The following is an 18,786-nucleotide window of genomic DNA, read 5'->3' as shown; positions in this document are numbered from 1 at the left end:
TCACTTGGTTCACATGTTCATCTGTATGGTCTGGGCAATGTGCCTACCCCACTGAGGTAGTGGTGGTCATATAAGCATTGCTTGAATGGTGAGCTGGTATGTCATTTTCTGTGTTTTGGTTATAAAATTCATAAAGTAGAGAATTAATTTTATATCCTTTGAATTTAACTTGCCTTATTAGTACTTTACATCTAAGAAATAATGTTGGAGCAAGTGGCAGGGATACAAATGAAGCTTCCTGGTTGGTATGGAAAGACCTCAGAAGGGAGTGGGGCCTCATTCTTGTCACCCTGTCATGGGTGAATCATGTCCCTCAAAAATAAATGTTGTAAATCCTAACCCGTGTTATTACCCCATTTGGGAATGGATTTTCTTTGCTATGTTAATAGGGCAGTATTAGTCAATCTCTTCTGAGATATAAAAAGAACAGATTTAGCAAGCAAGCAAGCAAGCAGAGATGAGGTCTCCAAGGAACCAAGAAACAGAGGCTGAAAAGCAACAGGGACCTTCCCCCAGAGCCAACAGAGAACAAAAGCCTTCCCCTAGAGCCGGCACTCTGAATTCAGATGTCTTGGATTGAATTGTGTCCCCCAAAAATGTATGTCATTTTGGCTATCTCATGATTCCCAGTATTGTATGGTTGCCTACCATTTTGTCATCTGATCTGATTTCCCTATATGTTGTAAATCCTATCACTGTGATGTTAATGAGATGGATCAGTGGCAGTTATATTGATGAGATCTACCAAATTAGATAGTGTCTTAAGCCATTCTCTTTTGAGATGTAAAAGAGAGAAGTGAGCAGAGAGACATGGTGACCTATAGCACCAAGAAAGAAGCACTGGGAGCAGAGTGTGTCCCTTGGACCTGGGGTTCCTGCGCAGAGAAGTTCCTAGTCCAGGGGAAGATTGATGACAAGGACCTTCCTCCAGAGCCGACAGAGAAAGGCTTCCCCTGGAGCTGACACCTTGCATTTGGACTTCTAGCCTCCTAGACTGTGAGAGAATAAACTTCTGTTTGTTGAAGCCATACACTTGTGGTATGCTTTATGGTACAGAACAGGAAAATTTCTCCAAATTGCCTTCTTAAAAAAAAAAAAATTCCTGTTCTGTACCTGACAGAAGGAGCCCTGTGGTTCAATGGTTAAGCGCTTGGCTGCTAACTGAAAGGTTGGCAGTTCAAACCCACTAATCACTCCACAGGCTATGAGCAGTTGTTCTATATTCCTGGAAGGGCCGTGCTTCTCAGTGGGGTTGGCCAATCATGCATTGCTGAACATTTAACTATCCTGGCCCCTATCCATTAATTGCCAGATAAAATGATCAAATTTTTTTAGGTAGGAGTGAGTGTTACTGTCATTTCCAATTATTTCTTGATGCTGTTTTATAATCTTGGGTGGTGTGTATTTCATATGTAATTATCACACTTTTAGAAAAATCTTCACATAGTCGTTTCCAATGACTTAAATAGAAAAGTCTAGGGTTACTACCAAAACCAATGTTCTTGTTAACTATAAAAACATTACCGTTCACCCTCTCTCATATAGCATTTTCCAGCTTAGAAAATGCTTTTACTTGTATTTGTCCTTACAATCACCTTAGGAGCTGAGTAAGGCAGTTGCTATTGTTTCTATATGAAAGATAAGCACGGAGAAGCTTAGAGAGGTTTTCTTGATTTGTTCAAGATCAGATAGGTGGAATTGAGGTTGAATTTAATTTTTCTAAATGCCTAACAGTGTTTTTCAAGTTTTAGTGTAGAAATTATCTGAGGCACTTATTTCAAAATGCAGCTTCCTGGGCTCCTTGTTCCTCAAGAGCCTGATTCAGAAGGTCTGGACAGGGCCTAAGAAACTACTTTTCCAACAAGCATCCTGAATTGTGATGCTTCCTGTAGTCTGAGGACTACATTTTGAGAAACACTGATCTAGACTAGAGCACTGGTGTAGACTACACAACCCTGGCAGTTTAAAAGTATAGGATCCAGTCTTTAAGTCTTCATCCTGAGGCTGGTGGGAAGCCTAGAGAGGCAAACGTGATCACATTTGTGTTGCACTCTGGCTGTCGTGTGGAAAATGGAGTAAGAAGATAGACTAAGGAGGGGGCAACCAGTTGGCTAATTTCTAAGCCAAGAATAAAACAACTATGGCCTGAGTTAGGTAGATGGTAACAGTCATAGGCCAAAGTAAATGAATTCAAGAGAAGTTAAGGGGTGGACCTGAAAAGGCTTGGTGATTTAATAGGATGGGGACAGTCACAGATTTGCAGAGCTCAAGGTTGACTGCCAGGTTTTAGACATGATCAAGTGGTTGGATGGTAGTTGTCGTGGATTAAATTGCGTACCCCCAAAATATGTTTCAACTTGGCTAAGCCGTGATTCCCAGTATTGTGTGGTTGTCCTCCATTTTGTGATCTGATGTAATCATCCTATGTGTTATAAGTCCTATTCTCTGCCTGTGGTTAATGAGGCAAGATTAGGTTATGTTAAAGGGGGTTAGGGTGGAATGCAGCCCTGGTTGAGTGTATAGGGAGTTTCTCCCAGGTATGGTATGCATCACCTTTTATCTTACAAGAGATAAAAGGAGAGATAAGCAGAGAGAGGGGGACCTACTACCACCAAGAAAGAAGAGCTGGGAGTGGAGCATGTTCTTTGGACCTGGGGTCCCTGAGCTGAGAACCTCCTAGACCCAGAGAAGGATTGATGAGGACCTTCCCCCACAGCAGACAGAGAGAGAAAGCCTTCCCCTAGAGCGAGCACCCTAATTTTAGACTTCCTGTAGCCACCTAAACTGTGAAAGAATAAATTTCTGTTTGTTAAGCCATCCACTTGTGGTATTTCTGTTATAGCAGCACTAGGTAACTAAGACAGTGGTATCCTTTATAGATACCTGGGAAGCACATGAAGAGTAGGAGGCTTTAATGAGCTACAGAGTAGTTCTTTGCACATAGTAGCTGCTCATGAGTGTGTTGGTTGATTGGCTTCGTCACTCTCCTCAGTTGCTTGGAGTTAGGATCATACTGTAGAAGCCCTACCTATGATCCTATGGACTTCAGCTTTCCAAGAATTGTTTTCCCCATTTTATGGAGCCAGGAAATTTTTTTCTGTTTCCAGGGGCCTTCCTACTATTGCTTTAGGAATAGGAATCATGAAGAAATTTGTAGTGCTGTAAATAGGTGGAGAGGCAAATTTTGAAGTTGGGATTCCGTTAGTTACCAAGAGTCAGGATAGCTGACTTGGGAAGGAATGGGGCTACTGATACTAGCTAATGTCTTCTCATTGGTTAGAGTTTAAGAATGCAGGCTGCCTGACCCAACAGGAGCTCTGATCAGGGGTCTAAGTGTTTTACAGTCATTTAATTCAGGTGCTTATTTTGTCAGACAAGAATGATGAAACCCAAGAGGTGAATCATAGTTGATAGAACTGGCAATGGAACTAGGGAATTAGAGCTGCGTCTGGTGTAACAGACTGCCATTCTCACTGGTAAGGACCCTTGTCTTCAAGTCGCACAAACTCCGTGATGACCCATTGGATGCCAGTGCACACTCATGCCGATGATGCAACTGAGCACCTTTGGCTCTTTTCTGTTACATTGAAATTCCATTTATTTTAGCTTATGAGTCAGTGAGGCATGAGGATCAGCCCAGGTCTTCTCTGTGCAAAATAGATATTTTGATTATTGAGGTTATGAGCACTAGAGGAGTGAGCACTGGAAAGCAGCTACTTCCAGGTGCTGGTGGTTCTACTTGTCCCTCTAGAGGCCAGAGCGTCCCGGCTGCTAATCAGCTGTTTTCTGGGCTCTATAGTCATCACCGATTATGGTTTGCTACTATATTGGTCATGCCATCCTGGTGTAAGGAAAAAATTTCAACACAAATAGGCTACGTGTTAAAGACAAATGGCCCACTCCTCAAACAAAATAAAACAACTTCAACTTACCACGTTGAAACCAAATTCTCAAACTTTGGAAATGATAATGGATTTCAAGCTAACAACACCAAAAAAAATCACTTGTGGCAGAACTCATTAAAGTCACAATTGTCTAAACAGGATAGCGTACAGTTAACAAGCTTCTTGCTTAGGATTGGGGTACCTGAGTCATTTGTGCCTCTCCTGTGTTGCCCAACGTGGCATCTGTGTTAGTTAAAATATCTAGAACATGGACCTTTAGTAACCAGACACCACAGTTGCCTTTGCATTTGCAGCATGTTTAAGTGGTTTTTTTGTTGATTTTAAGTTGGACCAGATGGCGTCTGTAATGTAGTTTTGATGCCATTTCATAAATACAGCTCCACTTGATGCTCTAAAATGAAATAATCAGTAAAGGGGGCTAATGTTGTTTACCCTCAGCTTTGCCAATAGAGTAGATGGTATTTTCTGTCCAAATGGAAGCCATTGCCAGTTTGGAGGCAGGTGACCAGAGATGAGGTAGTATCCTGGTCACTTGCAGGATTAGATGCAGGGCACGTTCCGTTCATGTTGTACACTTTGTACTCTCTGGGTGAGGGAAATCAGGATTCATTGTGCTGTTGTGCCCATGGTGTTAGCTTGCTGTTCTGTTGAGCGGCCCGTTGTGCAGGCTTTTACAGTAACATCCCGGTAAAAATGAACACTCCATACAGCATCTCCCTGGATGCTGCCCACTGTGAAGTTTAACGTTAAATCAGAAGAGCAGGGAAATTGAGATGGAAAAGCTCTGTACTTGGTTTCTGCCAAGGTGTTGCTGTGCGTGCAGTACCACATGTGACACTGCTTCTGAAGACCCTTTTAGTCAAAGTCCCCACCCAGTGAATTGGAGATGAAATTTCACCCTGAGCCCTGAAAGTCTGGTGGCGCGGGCTGAGTTTGGAGAAAAAAAAAAAATTATTTTTTTAATTTTTTATTTTTTAGTTTGGAGAGCACAGAAAAATGCTGAGAATGGGAAGAACTTAGCATTCTACCTATTTTGTTGCTAAGTTATATTTTTACTCTTTAAAATCTGCAGTTCTTTATTTTAATTAGAATCTTTTGTTACAACTTAGCATAAAATTATGAAAATGAAGTGGGTAGTTATATAGTAGATGGCATGCAGGTTCTGATACTTGATGTAATGTAAAATTCGTATGAAATAAGGGCTAAATTTATACTGTATTTTTTTTGTTTTCAGGAAACCATCCTTATGCATTTTTGTTCCTTGTTTTGATAAACATGTCCTGCATATTCCCCCAGAATCCTTCTGCCACCACCACTAAAAAGGATTCCTTTTGAATCATTTCCTTTTTGATAACTCCCTGCTTTTATTAAAGCTTTAGATTTTTTTTTAATTGTATTTCAAAACTGTATAAAACTCAAACTTGCAAATTTGCCAGGAGTCTTTTTTGATGTTCTCAGCTTTTTAATATAAATCGTCTGGATCTGCTCCTTGTTTTGAGGGTCTTTTTTTGTTGTTGTTGTTGTTCCTGATAAATTATTCTCAGGCTGAAGCAAACTTGCATGTCTGAATAGAGGTGGAGAGAATTTTTACGTTCAAAATATACCCACTTGAAAATTGGAGATTATTAAGGAAATGACAGGTCTGGAACTATTAGAAGCATGAATGTTAGACCTAAAGTAGTATAGTATAACCCTATATGTGTTTATTTCTGCACAACTAGCAATTTTGAAGGGTTTGATTTTTTCCCCCATAGCAACCTGAATGTGTATGTTGAGGTACTTAGAAACTGCTACAGTAAAAGTCTCTTCGTTAATCATCATGCACCAGAATAGAAGGAATGGAAAACAGCTCACTGACAAATGTTGGAGAGAAATTGGGCCTCCTTGTATGCGCTTGAGCAGAGCTATGCCAGAGATAGCAGTACAGCCCTTTGCTCTGGGGTCTTCTAGCCTTAGGTGACACAAGGGCCCTTCCTTTGTAGTCAGTTCCTGGTCTCCATCAGCAGCATTTAGTAAGCGCTTGTTGTCTGACAGGAGCCCTGGTGGTATAACAGTTGAGCACTCAGCTACTAACCAAAAAGGTTGGTAGTTCAAACCCATCCAGTAACTCCATGGGAGAAAGACATGGCAATCTGCTCCTATAAAGATTGCAGTCTAGAAAACCATGTGGGGCAGAGTTCTACACTGTCACATAGGGTCACTATGAGTGGCACTAGGTCAGTGGCACCTAACAACAACAGGAACATTGTTAAGAGCTCTCTTCACAGAGGCATGCCACCTTCCCAGCTTTCTGGGTTTTCTGCAAGGTCTCAGGCCTTCTTTATTTTCTGTACTTAACTTACTTAGGTGTCAATTATATTTTGTTATCTGCCTGCTCTTTGTATGCACTATGGGGTGATCTCATCTATTTCTACAACTATTATTTCTTTCTTCTGGGTTTTGTAGGCCTCCTTCTAAAAGGAGCAGGCATTCTCGTGTAGGTTAAGATTGGGCTCCGGAGCCAGACCTCTTGGGTACATAAGAGTTTCGTCTTCCGCACTGTGTGATGCTTGGCTGCTCTTCGCCTCTTTTTTCCATCTACAAAATGGTGGTGATGGTAGGGCCTACCACATAAGGTGGTTAGGATTCAAAGAGATGATGCCAGAAAACATTTACCACAGTCTCTGGGACACAGTATATGCTTAATAAACTAAATAGCACTTAATAAATGTTAGCTTTTTTTCTCCCCTAAAATTCTGTTGTTTAAATTTCCCGGATTTACATTTCTCCCAGTACCTCCATCTTTCTTGTGTTTATAACTACATATACTCATCTCATTCCAATTTTCTTATCATAGTCAGCCACCTCAGCTTCTTTCTCCTGAAGTACTTTTCTTTGGGAATCCCTGAGTGGTACAAATGGTTAACAGTTTGAGGAGTTAACCAAAAGGTTGGAGGTTCAAGTTCACCTTGAAAGAAAGGCCTGGCGATCTACTTTGAAAAATCAGTCATTGAAAACCCCGTGAAGCACAGTTCTACTGTGATACACATGGGGTCTCTATGAGTCCGAGTGGACTTATAGGCAACAGCTGAGTCATTTTTCTTTGCAGTAGATTCTCCTGTTTCTGCCATCACCCAGGATGAGAATTCTTGGAAACATGTCTTGCTGCATTTCTGTAGTCAAGTCATGAGTAAAACTTTTCATAACAGCTCTTCTCCATTTTTCCATCCAGATCTACTCTGATATGCTTACTTAGGATTTTACCCAGGACAGTATAGGTTAGTGGTTAAGAATCTCAACTTTGGAATCCAACATACCTTGGTGTGAATCTCAGCTGTGTCATTTCTTAGCTGTGTGACTTTGGACTAGTTACTTAACATCCCTCCATAAGCTTCAGGTGCCCCTCTATAAAATGAAGATAATTCTTTCTTCAAAGAATTATTGTAAGGCTTCAATGAAATGCTGTCTTTGAAGTCTGGGCATAGCACCTGGCCTGTAGTAAGTGTTTAAGCATTCAACCATTACTATTATTCTCCACCCTGTCTGGTCTTCATGTTTCGATTCCTGTGGCTAGTTCGAAATGACTCAGCAGAACTGCCCTTGCTTATTGAGGGCTTCTTGGAAAGACCCAAAGACTTATATTGGAAAGGACTTGAGAGATTATCTGTTTAAACCTTTCACGTGGATAAAAATCAAAGCTGCAGTTTAAATGCCAGCCGTATATGACCTCCAGTTTACAAACCAAGTGGTATTGTAGAAGAGAGCCCCAGGCTCTTCCGTGCAAACACACATACCTAAGACGTCCAGCCAGTAGTGTGAAGACTGATGTTTGAGCTTTGCACAGTACAATCCCAAATCTTTTATTTTTGTCATCATACGTATTGCTTCTCTAACTCCTTCTATTAAAATGAAATAAACTAAAATAAATTCCTTGGCATATGATCTCCAGCCTATAGGTGAACAAATATTTCCAGGGATATGGAACCTGCTACTTTTCAAGGTATTTCATTGCTGAATAGTTCTAAAGCTTGAATACTTCCTCAGTGTATTGTGTTAAAACTGGCTCATATACTAGCTTCTCTGCACTGATTTTTATTTTTTTAATACAAAATACAGAGAGTAAGTCTAATCTCTCTTTTACCTGTTAGTCCTTTTTGTTTTGTTTTTTTTAAATGCAAGGACATCTTGATTCTCCCTTCCCAAATAACTTTTTTTCTCTTTTTTTCTGATAGCTGTTTAACTTTTAAGTGTTTGAATGTAACCATTAATTTTTCTGTTGTTCTCCCATCACCCACATGCATGGCTTGATTTCCCATCATTCCTTCATTTTGGAAGTGAACGTTACTTTACGGATGCTATATTCCATGCATACTAAAAGCTTTCTGCCCCAGTTTTACCCCTTTTGGGTTCAGATCTAGGAATATCAGTCTGTTGGTGGACCTAAGTACTTGTTAGGTTTACCTGTGCATCCTCATTACAGACGCATCCCCTGCCCTCGGTATAAGCATTGCTGTCACTCCGGCATCTGCTTCCCAATTTGGCAATCCAAACAGGCTGATCTGGGTGCTCTGGTTCAGTGCTTTCTCAGAAGATGGAGTAGCCAAGGAAAGTGATGCAGTTTTTGATATAATGATCTGAAGATCCCTAAGACTCTATTTGAGCTATAAACTATGGAAAATGGTAAATAACTGAATATAGTTTCTACTATTGTTGAGAGTAATCTAGGCTTCTGATATCTTTAACAGTAGATCTCGTAGTTCAAGTGAGACAGAGCTCATTCACTTTCAGTTGAGTACATACTGTAGTCACTTTTCACTATAGGGTGTTTAGCAGTCCAATTTGTTCCTGCCTCTTAAACTGGAAGCACTCGTACTGAGAACCCCTTTTTGCTCAGTAGACCATAGATTTGTTCATTGTGTTGGTTTTATAGAGTACTGATGACTCATAGAATACTTACGGTTTATGGGGTCCTTGTGGTACAGTGGTTAAGAGTTCAGCTACTAACCAGAAAGGTCAGCAATTTGAATCCACCAGAAAATCCTGTGAGGCAGTTCTGCTCTGCCCTATAGGGTTGCTATGAGTCGAGATCGACTTCACAGCAATGAATTTGATGATTTTTATGACTCTCGATAATGAGGGTGGTGTAGGACCGGACATTGTTTCATTCTGTTGTACATAGGGTCACTATGAGTCAGAACTGACAAGATGGCATCTAATAACAACATAATAATACATATCATTTGTTGAGCACCTACTGTATGTATCTTGCCTAACACCGTAAGTGGGATAGGAGAAATACAGAAATGTAAACAACTGGTTATAAAGTTAGATGGAATAAGACAAGCCTTATAACTGAGGTTCAGGCAGGCTACCACATGAATTCAGATCAGTTGTTTTTGGCTAGGGGGCTAGTGATATGTAGGCATTTAACTTAAACCTTGAGAAAGTGGTGGATTTCAGGAGCTAGATAAAGGGGTAATGGGCCACACGAGAGGAGGGAAGAGTGTGGAAAGGTTGGCAGGGCAGGGTATGGGATGATGGGAGATGAGGCTAACAGTAACTCCTGTCCAGTCTTGAGTGCTCTGCTTCGGATGGGGCTTTATTGTGAAGGGTTGTCAGAGGTTTCTGCATACAGAGTTTGAAGTCAGATTTGAGATTCTAAAAGGCAACTGGTAACATGTGCAAGGAGGATTGCAGAAGTCAGAGAGAAGCACCACACTGACAGTTGAAACTACTGTGATGATTTAGACAAGATCAGAGGGGGTCCTGAACCAGTGCCATTAGGAGTGAAAGGAAAAGATGGCACTGGAATAAACTTTCAAAAGTCTAAGTGACACAATTTTGCAACTGATTTTCTGTGGGGAAAAGAGAGACGGAAGAATTTTAAATGACAGACTTCTAGGTGAGGTGCCCAGAAAAACAACATGCTAACAATTAAGCTTTGAACATGGCAGGCAGAGGGCGGGGGAGCAGCAATGTTGGGGGCTGGCGGGGGTCGGGGGGGGGCATACAGTAGTGGCTTTGATGATGCTTAAGTGCTTTTTTTTAATCAGTGCATCTTGACTGCATATTTGATCAGTTTCAGGCTGCAGAAGTTGGTAAAATTCTTCAGTTTCTTCATCTTTGGCCTTAGTGGTTGGTGAATAATACATTTGAATAATAGTCATATTAACTGATCTTCCTTGTAGGCATAGAGATAGTATTCTATGATTGACAGGGGTGTACTTCAGGACAGATCTTAGAATGTTCTTTTTGACGATGAGTGTGATGCCATTCTTCTTCAGTTTGTCATTCTCGGCATAGTAAACCATATGATTATCTGACTCAAAATGGCTAATTCCAGCCTGTTTCAGCTCACTAACGCCTAGGATACTGATTTTTATGCATTCCATTTCACTTTTGAGGACTTCCAATTTTCCTAGATTCACACTTCATACGTTCCACATTCTGATTATTAATGGATGTTTGCAGCGGTTTCTTCTCTTTTTGAGTCGTGCCCCATCAGCAGTTGAAGGTCCTAAAAGCTTGACCCTATCCACATCATTTAAGTTGACTTTACTTTCAGGAGGCAGCTCTTGCCCAGTTATAATCTGAGTCCCTTCCAACCTGAGGGGCTCATCTCCTGGCAGTGTATCAGACATGGGTCCGCTGCTATTCTTAAGGTTTTCACTGGTCAGTTTTTTCAGAAGTAATCCACCAGGTCCTTCTTCCTAGCCTGTCTTAGTCTGGGAGCTCTGCTGAAACCTGTCCACTATGGGTGACCCTGCTGGTATTTGAAATACCAGGGACATAGCTTTCAGCATCACAGTAACACACAAGCCATTGCAGTATGACAAACTGACAGACAAGTAGAAACAAAAAAGAAGGCTCAGTAATTGGAAAATATGGCCTTGGTGACAGAAATGATGCTAGTTTGCATGATAGAATTTTGCAAGACCAATGACTTCTTCGTTGCACATACCTTTTTCAACAACATAAACAGTGACTATACATGTGAACTTCTCCAGATGGAATACAGAGGAATCAAATCAGCTACATCTGTGGAAAGAGATGATGGAGAAGCTTGCTATCATCAGTCAGATCAAGGCCCAGGACCAGCTGCAGAACAGACCATCAATTGCCCATATGCAAGTTCAAGTTGAAGCTGAAGAAGATTAAAACAAGTCCATGAGAGCTAAAGTACAACCTTCAGTATATCCCACCTGAAATTAGAGACCATCTCAAGAATAGATTAGACACGTTGAACACTAATGACTGAAGACCAGACGAGTGGTAGAATGACATCAAGGACATCATACATGAAAAAAGCAAAAGATTGTTAAAAGACAAGAATGAAAGAAAAGACCAAAATGGATGTCAGGAGAGACTCTGAAACTTGCTCTTGAACATGGAGTGGCTAAAGAGAACAAAAGAAATGATAAATTAAAAGATCTGAACAGATTTCAAAGGGCAGCTCAAGAAGACGTAGTAAAGTATTATAATGAAACATACAAAGACCTGGAGTTAGAAAAGCAAAAGGGGAGAACATGTTCAACATTTTTCAAGCAGAAAGAACTGAAGAAAAAAATTGAAGCCTCGGGTTGCAATATTTAAGGATTCTACAGGGAAATATTAAACAATCCAGGAAACATTAAAAAAAAAAAAAAAAGATGGAGGGAATACACAGAGTCATTGTACCAAAAAGAATTGGTCAACATTCAGCCATTTTGGAGGGTAACATATGATCAAGAACTCATGGAAATGAATAAGCTTAAGCTGCACTGAAGGCACTGGCAAAAAAACAAGGCTCCAGGAATACCAAATGAGATGTTTCAACAAACGGATGCAGTGCTGAGGTGCTCACTCATCTATGCTAAGAAATTTAGAAGATAGCCACATGGCCAACCGAATGGAAGAGATCCATATTTGTGCCCATTCCAAAGAAAGGTGATGCAACAGAATGTGGAAATGTTTGAACAGTGTCATTAATATCACATGCAAGTAAAATTATGCTGAAGATCATTCAAAAGCTGTTGCAGCAATATATGGACTGGGAACTGTCAGAAAATTCAAGCTGAATTCAGAAAGGGAAGCAGGTAATACCAGAAAGATGTTTACCTGTGTTTTATTGACTATGCAAAGGCATTCAGCTGTGTGGATCATAACAAATTATGGGTTACATTGTCAAGACTGGGAATTCCGGAACACTTAATTGTACTCACGTGGAACATGTACATAGACCAAAAGGCAGTTGTGCGAACAGAATAAGGGGATACTGCATGGTTTAAAATCAGGAAAGGTGTGCATTCAGTTGGTGTGCTAGTGCAAATAATCCTAGAAGCTGGACTATATGAAGAAGAACAGGGGATCAGGATTGGAAGAAGATTCATTAACAGCCTGAGTTATGCAGATGACACAACCTTGCTTGTTGAAAGTGAAGAGGACTTGAAGCACTTACTGATGAAGATTAAAGACTACAGTCTTCAGTATGGAGTACACCTCAACATAAAACAAAATCCTCACATCTGCACCAATGGGCAACATCATGATAAACAGAGAAAATATTGAAGTTGTCAAGGATTTCATTTTACTTGGGTCCACAATCAAAGCCCATGGAAGCAGCACTCAAATCAAATGACATATTGTATCGGGCAAATCTGCTACAAAAGACCTCTCTAAAGTGTTAAGCAAAGACATCACTTAGAGGGCTAAGGTGTACCTGAACAAAGCCGTGGTATTTTTAGTCACCTCATATGCATGTGAAAGCTGGACAGTGAATAAGACAGACAGAAGAATTGATTAATTTGAATTGTGGTGTTGGTGAGGAATATTGAATATATGACGGACTGCCAGAAGAACGAATAAATCTGTCTTGGGAGAAGTGTAGCCAGAATGCTCCTTAGAAGCAAGGGTGGCGAGACTTTGTCACACATACTTTGGGCATGTTACAGGAGGGACCAGTCCCTGGAGAAGGACATCATGTTTGGTAAAGTAGAGTCAGCTTAAAAAGAGGAAGACCTTCAAAGAGATGGATTAATACAGTGGCTGCAACAGTGGGCTCAATCATAGCAATGATGGTGAGGATGATGCCAGATCAGACAGTGTTTCATTTTGTTGTATATAGGGTCTGCTATGAGTCAGCCGACTTGATGACACCTAACAACAACAATAAGTGTTATTTTATGGCTTTAACAAGGTACCTACATGGATATATACCCAAACAGAAATTCTGGCCTAGCCGATAGGAGTGAGTGCTTAGGATTTGGGAATCAAACCTTGGCATAAAAGAAATCCTTGAGGCCTTGGTAATGGAGGACCCTCCTAGCAGAGTAGAGTGAGAAGACCTGAGAACAGAGAGCTGATGAATGCCTCCATTTAAGGAGTGAATGGATGAGATGCCAAAAAGGTTAAGGTCCAGGAAAAGAGTTTTAGCAAGGACAAGCTGGATCAAAACTGGCAAATGCCTAACTGAGAAGAAACATTTGAAGAGAATAAGAATGCTGACTCTTACTATTAAATGCCTTTTTTAATATATTTCATTGTAGATATACTGAAACTACATGTTTAGAGAGAAAAGTATAATGACTTACTGTTGTAGCCATTACTTCAGTTATGACCAAGATTTTATTAGTCTTCTTTTATCCGCCCCACCTCCTGCTTTTGGGAGGAGCAAGAAGAGGATGGAATATTTTAAAGCAATAACAGATTCATGTCATTTCTTCCAAACTTTGGTTTGCACTAATTCATAAGGACACTTACGTTTTACATAACTACCAAGTTATTAGAGTCCTTGGGTAGTGCAAAGGTTAACACGCTCAGCTGCTAACTGAAAGGTTAGAGGTTCTAGTCCACCCGGAAGCACCTCAGGAGAAATCCCTGGCAATCTACGTCCAAAATATCAGCCATCGAAAACCCTACTGAATACAGTTCTACTCTGACGTGCATGGAGTCACCATGAGTTAGAACCACAGCTTGTGGTATTGTGGACTGAGACATCATCTCACCAAACAAAGTGAAAAAAAAAAAAATTCATCTATGTCATCCAGTAATACCTTTTTATTTAAATAGTTTGAAGTTATTAAGAGCCACATTAGTGATACCCTTTAAAGTTAGATATAGATTAGATTTCAGTCAATGGTCATGGGCCGGTGTGGGAAATGGGCAGAGCAATGTGAGGAAGATACTAAAATTCCTTCTCTTCAGAAGGGGTGTTTCTCCTACATGGTTCACACTCGTTTTTGATGGGAGGCTATGTTTTATTTTGGTGTATACTTATCCCCTGAGAATAGCATCAGTGCTTTAAGATTGGGCTTCCTGTCCTTAGATTATATGAATTGAAGCATATATTCAAAGGTACTGCCATGGTTTTGCCTTCTCTGACTCACATACTGTCCAACTCCTTATTCTAGAGCAGTCATCCCCAACTGGGGTGATTTTGCACCCGAAGGGACATTTGGGTAATGTCTTGAGATGTCATGCAACATGTAGCAAATGAGAAAAGGCAAGGGGTGCTGCTGAACATACAGCAATGCACAGAGCAGCCCCCACAACAAAGGCTTAACCAGCCCAAAATGCCAATAGTGCCAAGGTTGGGAAACCCAAACCTTGGAGATAAGGAACTGCAGATTCTAGAGGAGAATCGCTCTTCTCTGTCTGTTGTTACATCACGTTTGTACCAGGTGGACTTAAAAATTTTTTCTCTTCCTTGGAGAAAGGTTAATGTCCCTGCAAACGTTTTTCATTTCATCACCTGCATCACCAAAGCCGGGTTTGGCCAGATCTTTGAACCTACCAAAGTTCATATGTCACTCCAGTTTTTATTTTCTTTGTGTCCTTGCGCTCAAGCAGAGCACAAAAGTGATTTGGTGTCCTCAGATAGGAGATTTAAGGTAGACTACATTTTCTCAAGACAGCTTCACTGGTCGGAACGAAGTTTTCTCCCTTGGTATGTAGTAAGATGTATATAAGTTTATATGTGAGAGACTGACTTGATTTGTGAACTTTCACTTAAAGCACAATAAAAATTAAAAAAAAAAAAAAGTTTTCTCGCTTGGAAGGAGACATATGCTTGGGGGCACTATTTAACAAATGGGTGGGGGCTTGTTAAATAAAGATGTTATTTGTATTTCTATACCCTAATTTTGAAAACGATCAGTCATTTGTAGTAATTAAGTTAGAAGCATAAAGTATTTCACCTTCTTTATTTGTAGGAAATACAGTTGGAGCATGCAAAGCAAGCATTTGTGCAACGGGACAATGCCAGGACTGGAAGAGTCACAGCCATTGATTTCCGAGACATCATGGTCACCATCCGCCCACACGTCTTGACACCTTTTGTGGAAGAATGTCTAGTAGCTGTAAGTTGTAAACAGCTTACCCTAATAGAGCAGTTTATTTTACATGGTTTCAGCTTAGTAAATAAGTGATTGTAAGAATAATTCTTATAAATTATATGTGGATTTTCTGGTTAAATACTAACATTTTATTAATGTGACATCATACATTACCATCCTTACAGCTGTGTTTTGGCTACTTTTAGTGGGTAAGTTAATTTTTTTTTTTTGTCTAAATAATATGGAATATTTTAGAGAAATATATTAACTGATTAAAGAAAGAAGGAAAAAAAACTGTGACTTCCTGTTAATATTGCTTTATATTTTGATGTATATCAGCTGCTGATCTCCACTTCTATCTGGTCTCCAATGCAAAAATTAAAGTGAAAAAAAAGTTCTACACACCTGTATTTGCTTGCTAGAGTAGTGAGCAAAATGAAAGCTCCAAACCTTTTATTCACTCATTCATTCAACATGTGTGTGCTGCAGCTACAGTGGCAGATATGATAGCCCTGCTGTTGTGTGTCATGGAGTCTCCATCCTAGTGGATGTCCAGCCACTGTCTTTGCCTCATGGACCCCAGGGGTGTCTTATAGTATCATACGGTGATGGCTCCAAGCCTTGGTATAGAGCATCAGAATCACCAGGGATAACTAAAAAAAATACAGAATCCAAGGTCTCTTCTAAGCCTACTAATTTCAGCATCCACAGGTGGTAAATTCTTGGAATCTATAGTTTCTGAAGCTTCCTAGATGATTCTGATGATCACTCGAATATGGGAGCCATTACACAATGCTCTCCTTTGAGTAATCCCTGGGAGAGCACATTGAGTGCTTTACCCATCATCTGGGTTGCCCCCAATGCTTACCAAAGTAGCCTTTTGCTTTTTTTACTCTTTCTCCTGGTGTTCTTTTTGAAGACATGGCATCATGGCATCCTAACATGGCCTTTTTCTCTTTGGAACTATGTTAATCTGGCTCCTTCGCTTAGCCCCCATTCTCTACCCCATTTTGAACTCTCAGGTCAGCTATTTTAAATGATTACAAAGTGAAGATTTATGTGGTTGTTACCTTATAAAGAAGTGCTTTCCTAATGAAAATATTTTGCCTTGTTAGGAAAGCCTAGAATTTGAAACCCCGAACTGAAGTCTCATTCATAATAGACATGCTGTTTCGCTTGTCTTTTGTGAAAATATATGGTTTCTTACAAATTCTGATTATCAGAATTCTGACTAGTCATAACCCCCATCAAAGCATATGACATCTCATAATTTTACCATAATTCAGTTGTTTTCTAGAAATCCCACCAATGTAAAGTCTGTGCTTAAATGATTATTTATTGCTAGTTCTAACTAACATGACAAGTCTTGATATTAATGTTAGATTGACCACTTTTCATAGTATGTTTGCATTGCTATAATATAATTTTGCATTTGTGAGTGTGTATACTATGGTTCTGCACGCATAAGCCTTTAAGATTTGTTCATTATGTGAAATAAACCAACTTATAAAACATTTCCAATTGAAATTTGAACTCTATAAATTACTACTGGTCCTGTTGTTATAATTCTACACATGCATCTATTTAATTTTCTGTGAGTTGTGTGGAGAGTGCAAGTTCTGGTCATGATTAGTTGCAGTTACTTTAAAAAAATCATTTATAGCTTTTTGTTTTAAATGTCAGAGAAAATAATCATGACCATTTCTTCTTATGCGTGCATTCTCTGATTACTTCCAAAGTAGCATTTGATATATGTACTTTTGAATCTTCTTCATTCTATAAATCCTTTATTTTCTTCTCCCTTCTTTTGTTTTCAACTTATTTGAGGCTGCTGGCGGTACCACATCCCATCAAGTTAGTTTCTCCTATTTTAATGGATTTAATTCGCTCCTTAACAATATGGAACTTATTAGAAAGATCTACAGTACACTGGCTGGCAACAGAAAAGATGTAGAAGTGACAAAGGGTGAGTGAGAACATCTCTGAATGCTTGCCTGAAAGTATCTTGGGGTATTGCTATTAAGGTTAAGAGGACAAACAAGAGATTGTTAGGGATTTTTCTATCCCACTGACATGTATTACCGTATGTTATGTGCATATTCTCCATCTCCTGAGTAGGCAAATAAAAGCAAACAAAAAATAATCCTCAGCAAGTTTTAAATAAACTGAAGACAGCCTTTGGGCAAAGAAAACATGTAAAGTTTTTAAAAATGTTCTTGAATCTTGCTACAACTTGAGCTAAATTGGCAGCCTTTTTAAAGTGGCCTTCGGAAAACCCTGGTAGCCTTATGGTTAAGTGCTACAACTGCTAACCAAAAGGTCGGCAGTTCGAATCCCCCAGGCACTGCTTGGGAACTCTATAGGGCAGTTCTACTCTGTCCTATAGGGTTGCTATGAGTCGGAATCGACTCAATGGCAGTGGGTTTTTTTTTGGGGGGGTGGGGGTAAAGTGGCCTTCAGAAGTAGATGAAAAATTCCATACACTTGTATTGGTGACAATGTAAGTTGCTCTACAATCTTGGAACAAGATATTATCAGCATTTTAATGGGATTTCTTTTTTTTAAAAAAAAAAACAGAGAATTCACTTAGGCGTTCCAAAGCTTCCTTAATGTAACCTCCTGGGAGTTTCATATCTGCTTCCTTGTTTTCCCTGACCTGCAATTTGAATCACATCCTGTTCCATTTATGCTAAGCCTTCAGATGACACTAAGCTTTTAAACTAAATGTCAGAGAAAATATTCTGCTCAATCTTTCCAGATGAATGAAGGAATTGAGATACGCTTACCCTCTCTGGGTTGAGTTGAATTCTATAACTGATAATCATAAAGTTTTGTGATACTCACTCATTCCAGTGCCTTGAGTTAATGATGAATTTCGTGGCAATTCCTTCTTGAATCTTTCTCTTTTAACTTTTTTTTTTTTTCTCCCATGCAGAGGAGTTTGTTCTGGCAGCTCAGAAATTTGGTCAGGTTACACCCATGGAAGTTGACATCTTGTTTCAGTTAGCAGATTTATATGAACCACGGGGGTAAGTTGGCTTTTTTTTTTTTAATCAGCTTAATAAAAGGAGGTTAGGAGCTGGGGGTGGAAGGAGGGCAGCAATCCAGAGAAAAAGAATTAAGGCTACTCCAAAACATGAGACATAAAAATGATCGTTTCAAAATTCTGTTATGTTAATTGGTATTTTTGTTGTTGTTTGTGTTTGTTTTTCCCTCCAGACGAATGACTTTAGCAGACATTGAACGAATTGCACCTCTGGAAGAGAGAACTCTGCCCTCCAACTTGGCCAAGGCCCAGAGGCAGGTGGGTAGAGGGGAGCAAACTCGTTTCCTAGTTTGTCTCTAGAAGGCACCCCAACCCCTTTTCATTTACAGTTGCCTTTTTGGCATTTTTTTATCTAACTTACTACTTTCCATTTTTTCCTGAAAACCCAAATAATTTCAAAAAGCTGAAAAAGAAATTTGCTTGTTTCTTTCACAGACAGGATGATTTACTAACTGGGTTGGAAGCCTAGAACTCCGAAAGTATGTAGGTCTTTTCCTTCTCCGAATCCCCTGTAGAGCGATGTGGGGTAGGAGCCCTGTTTTGG

General features: G+C 39.8%; 1 protein-coding gene across 2 annotated transcripts in view; it reads left to right on the top strand.

Annotated features, from left to right (window-relative positions):
• SLC25A13 (solute carrier family 25 member 13) overlaps positions 1-18,786 on the top strand; it is a 240,578-nt gene that overhangs the window by 132,697 nt on the left and 89,095 nt on the right. For both annotated transcript variants that reach the window (XM_010587255.2, XM_064289997.1), the window contains 4 exons: positions 15,074-15,220; positions 17,024-17,162; positions 18,132-18,225; positions 18,416-18,500. In XM_010587255.2, the coding sequence (XP_010585557.1) occupies positions 15,074-15,220; positions 17,024-17,162; positions 18,132-18,225; positions 18,416-18,500 (465 nt within the window). The remainder of the gene's footprint in view (positions 1-15,073; positions 15,221-17,023; positions 17,163-18,131; positions 18,226-18,415; positions 18,501-18,786) is intronic.

This window comes from Loxodonta africana, chromosome 8 (assembly GCF_030014295.1).
Source record: "Loxodonta africana isolate mLoxAfr1 chromosome 8, mLoxAfr1.hap2, whole genome shotgun sequence".
Classification (NCBI taxonomy): Eukaryota; Metazoa; Chordata; class Mammalia; order Proboscidea; family Elephantidae; genus Loxodonta; species Loxodonta africana.
This window is presented reverse-complemented; position numbering and strand designations above follow the sequence as displayed.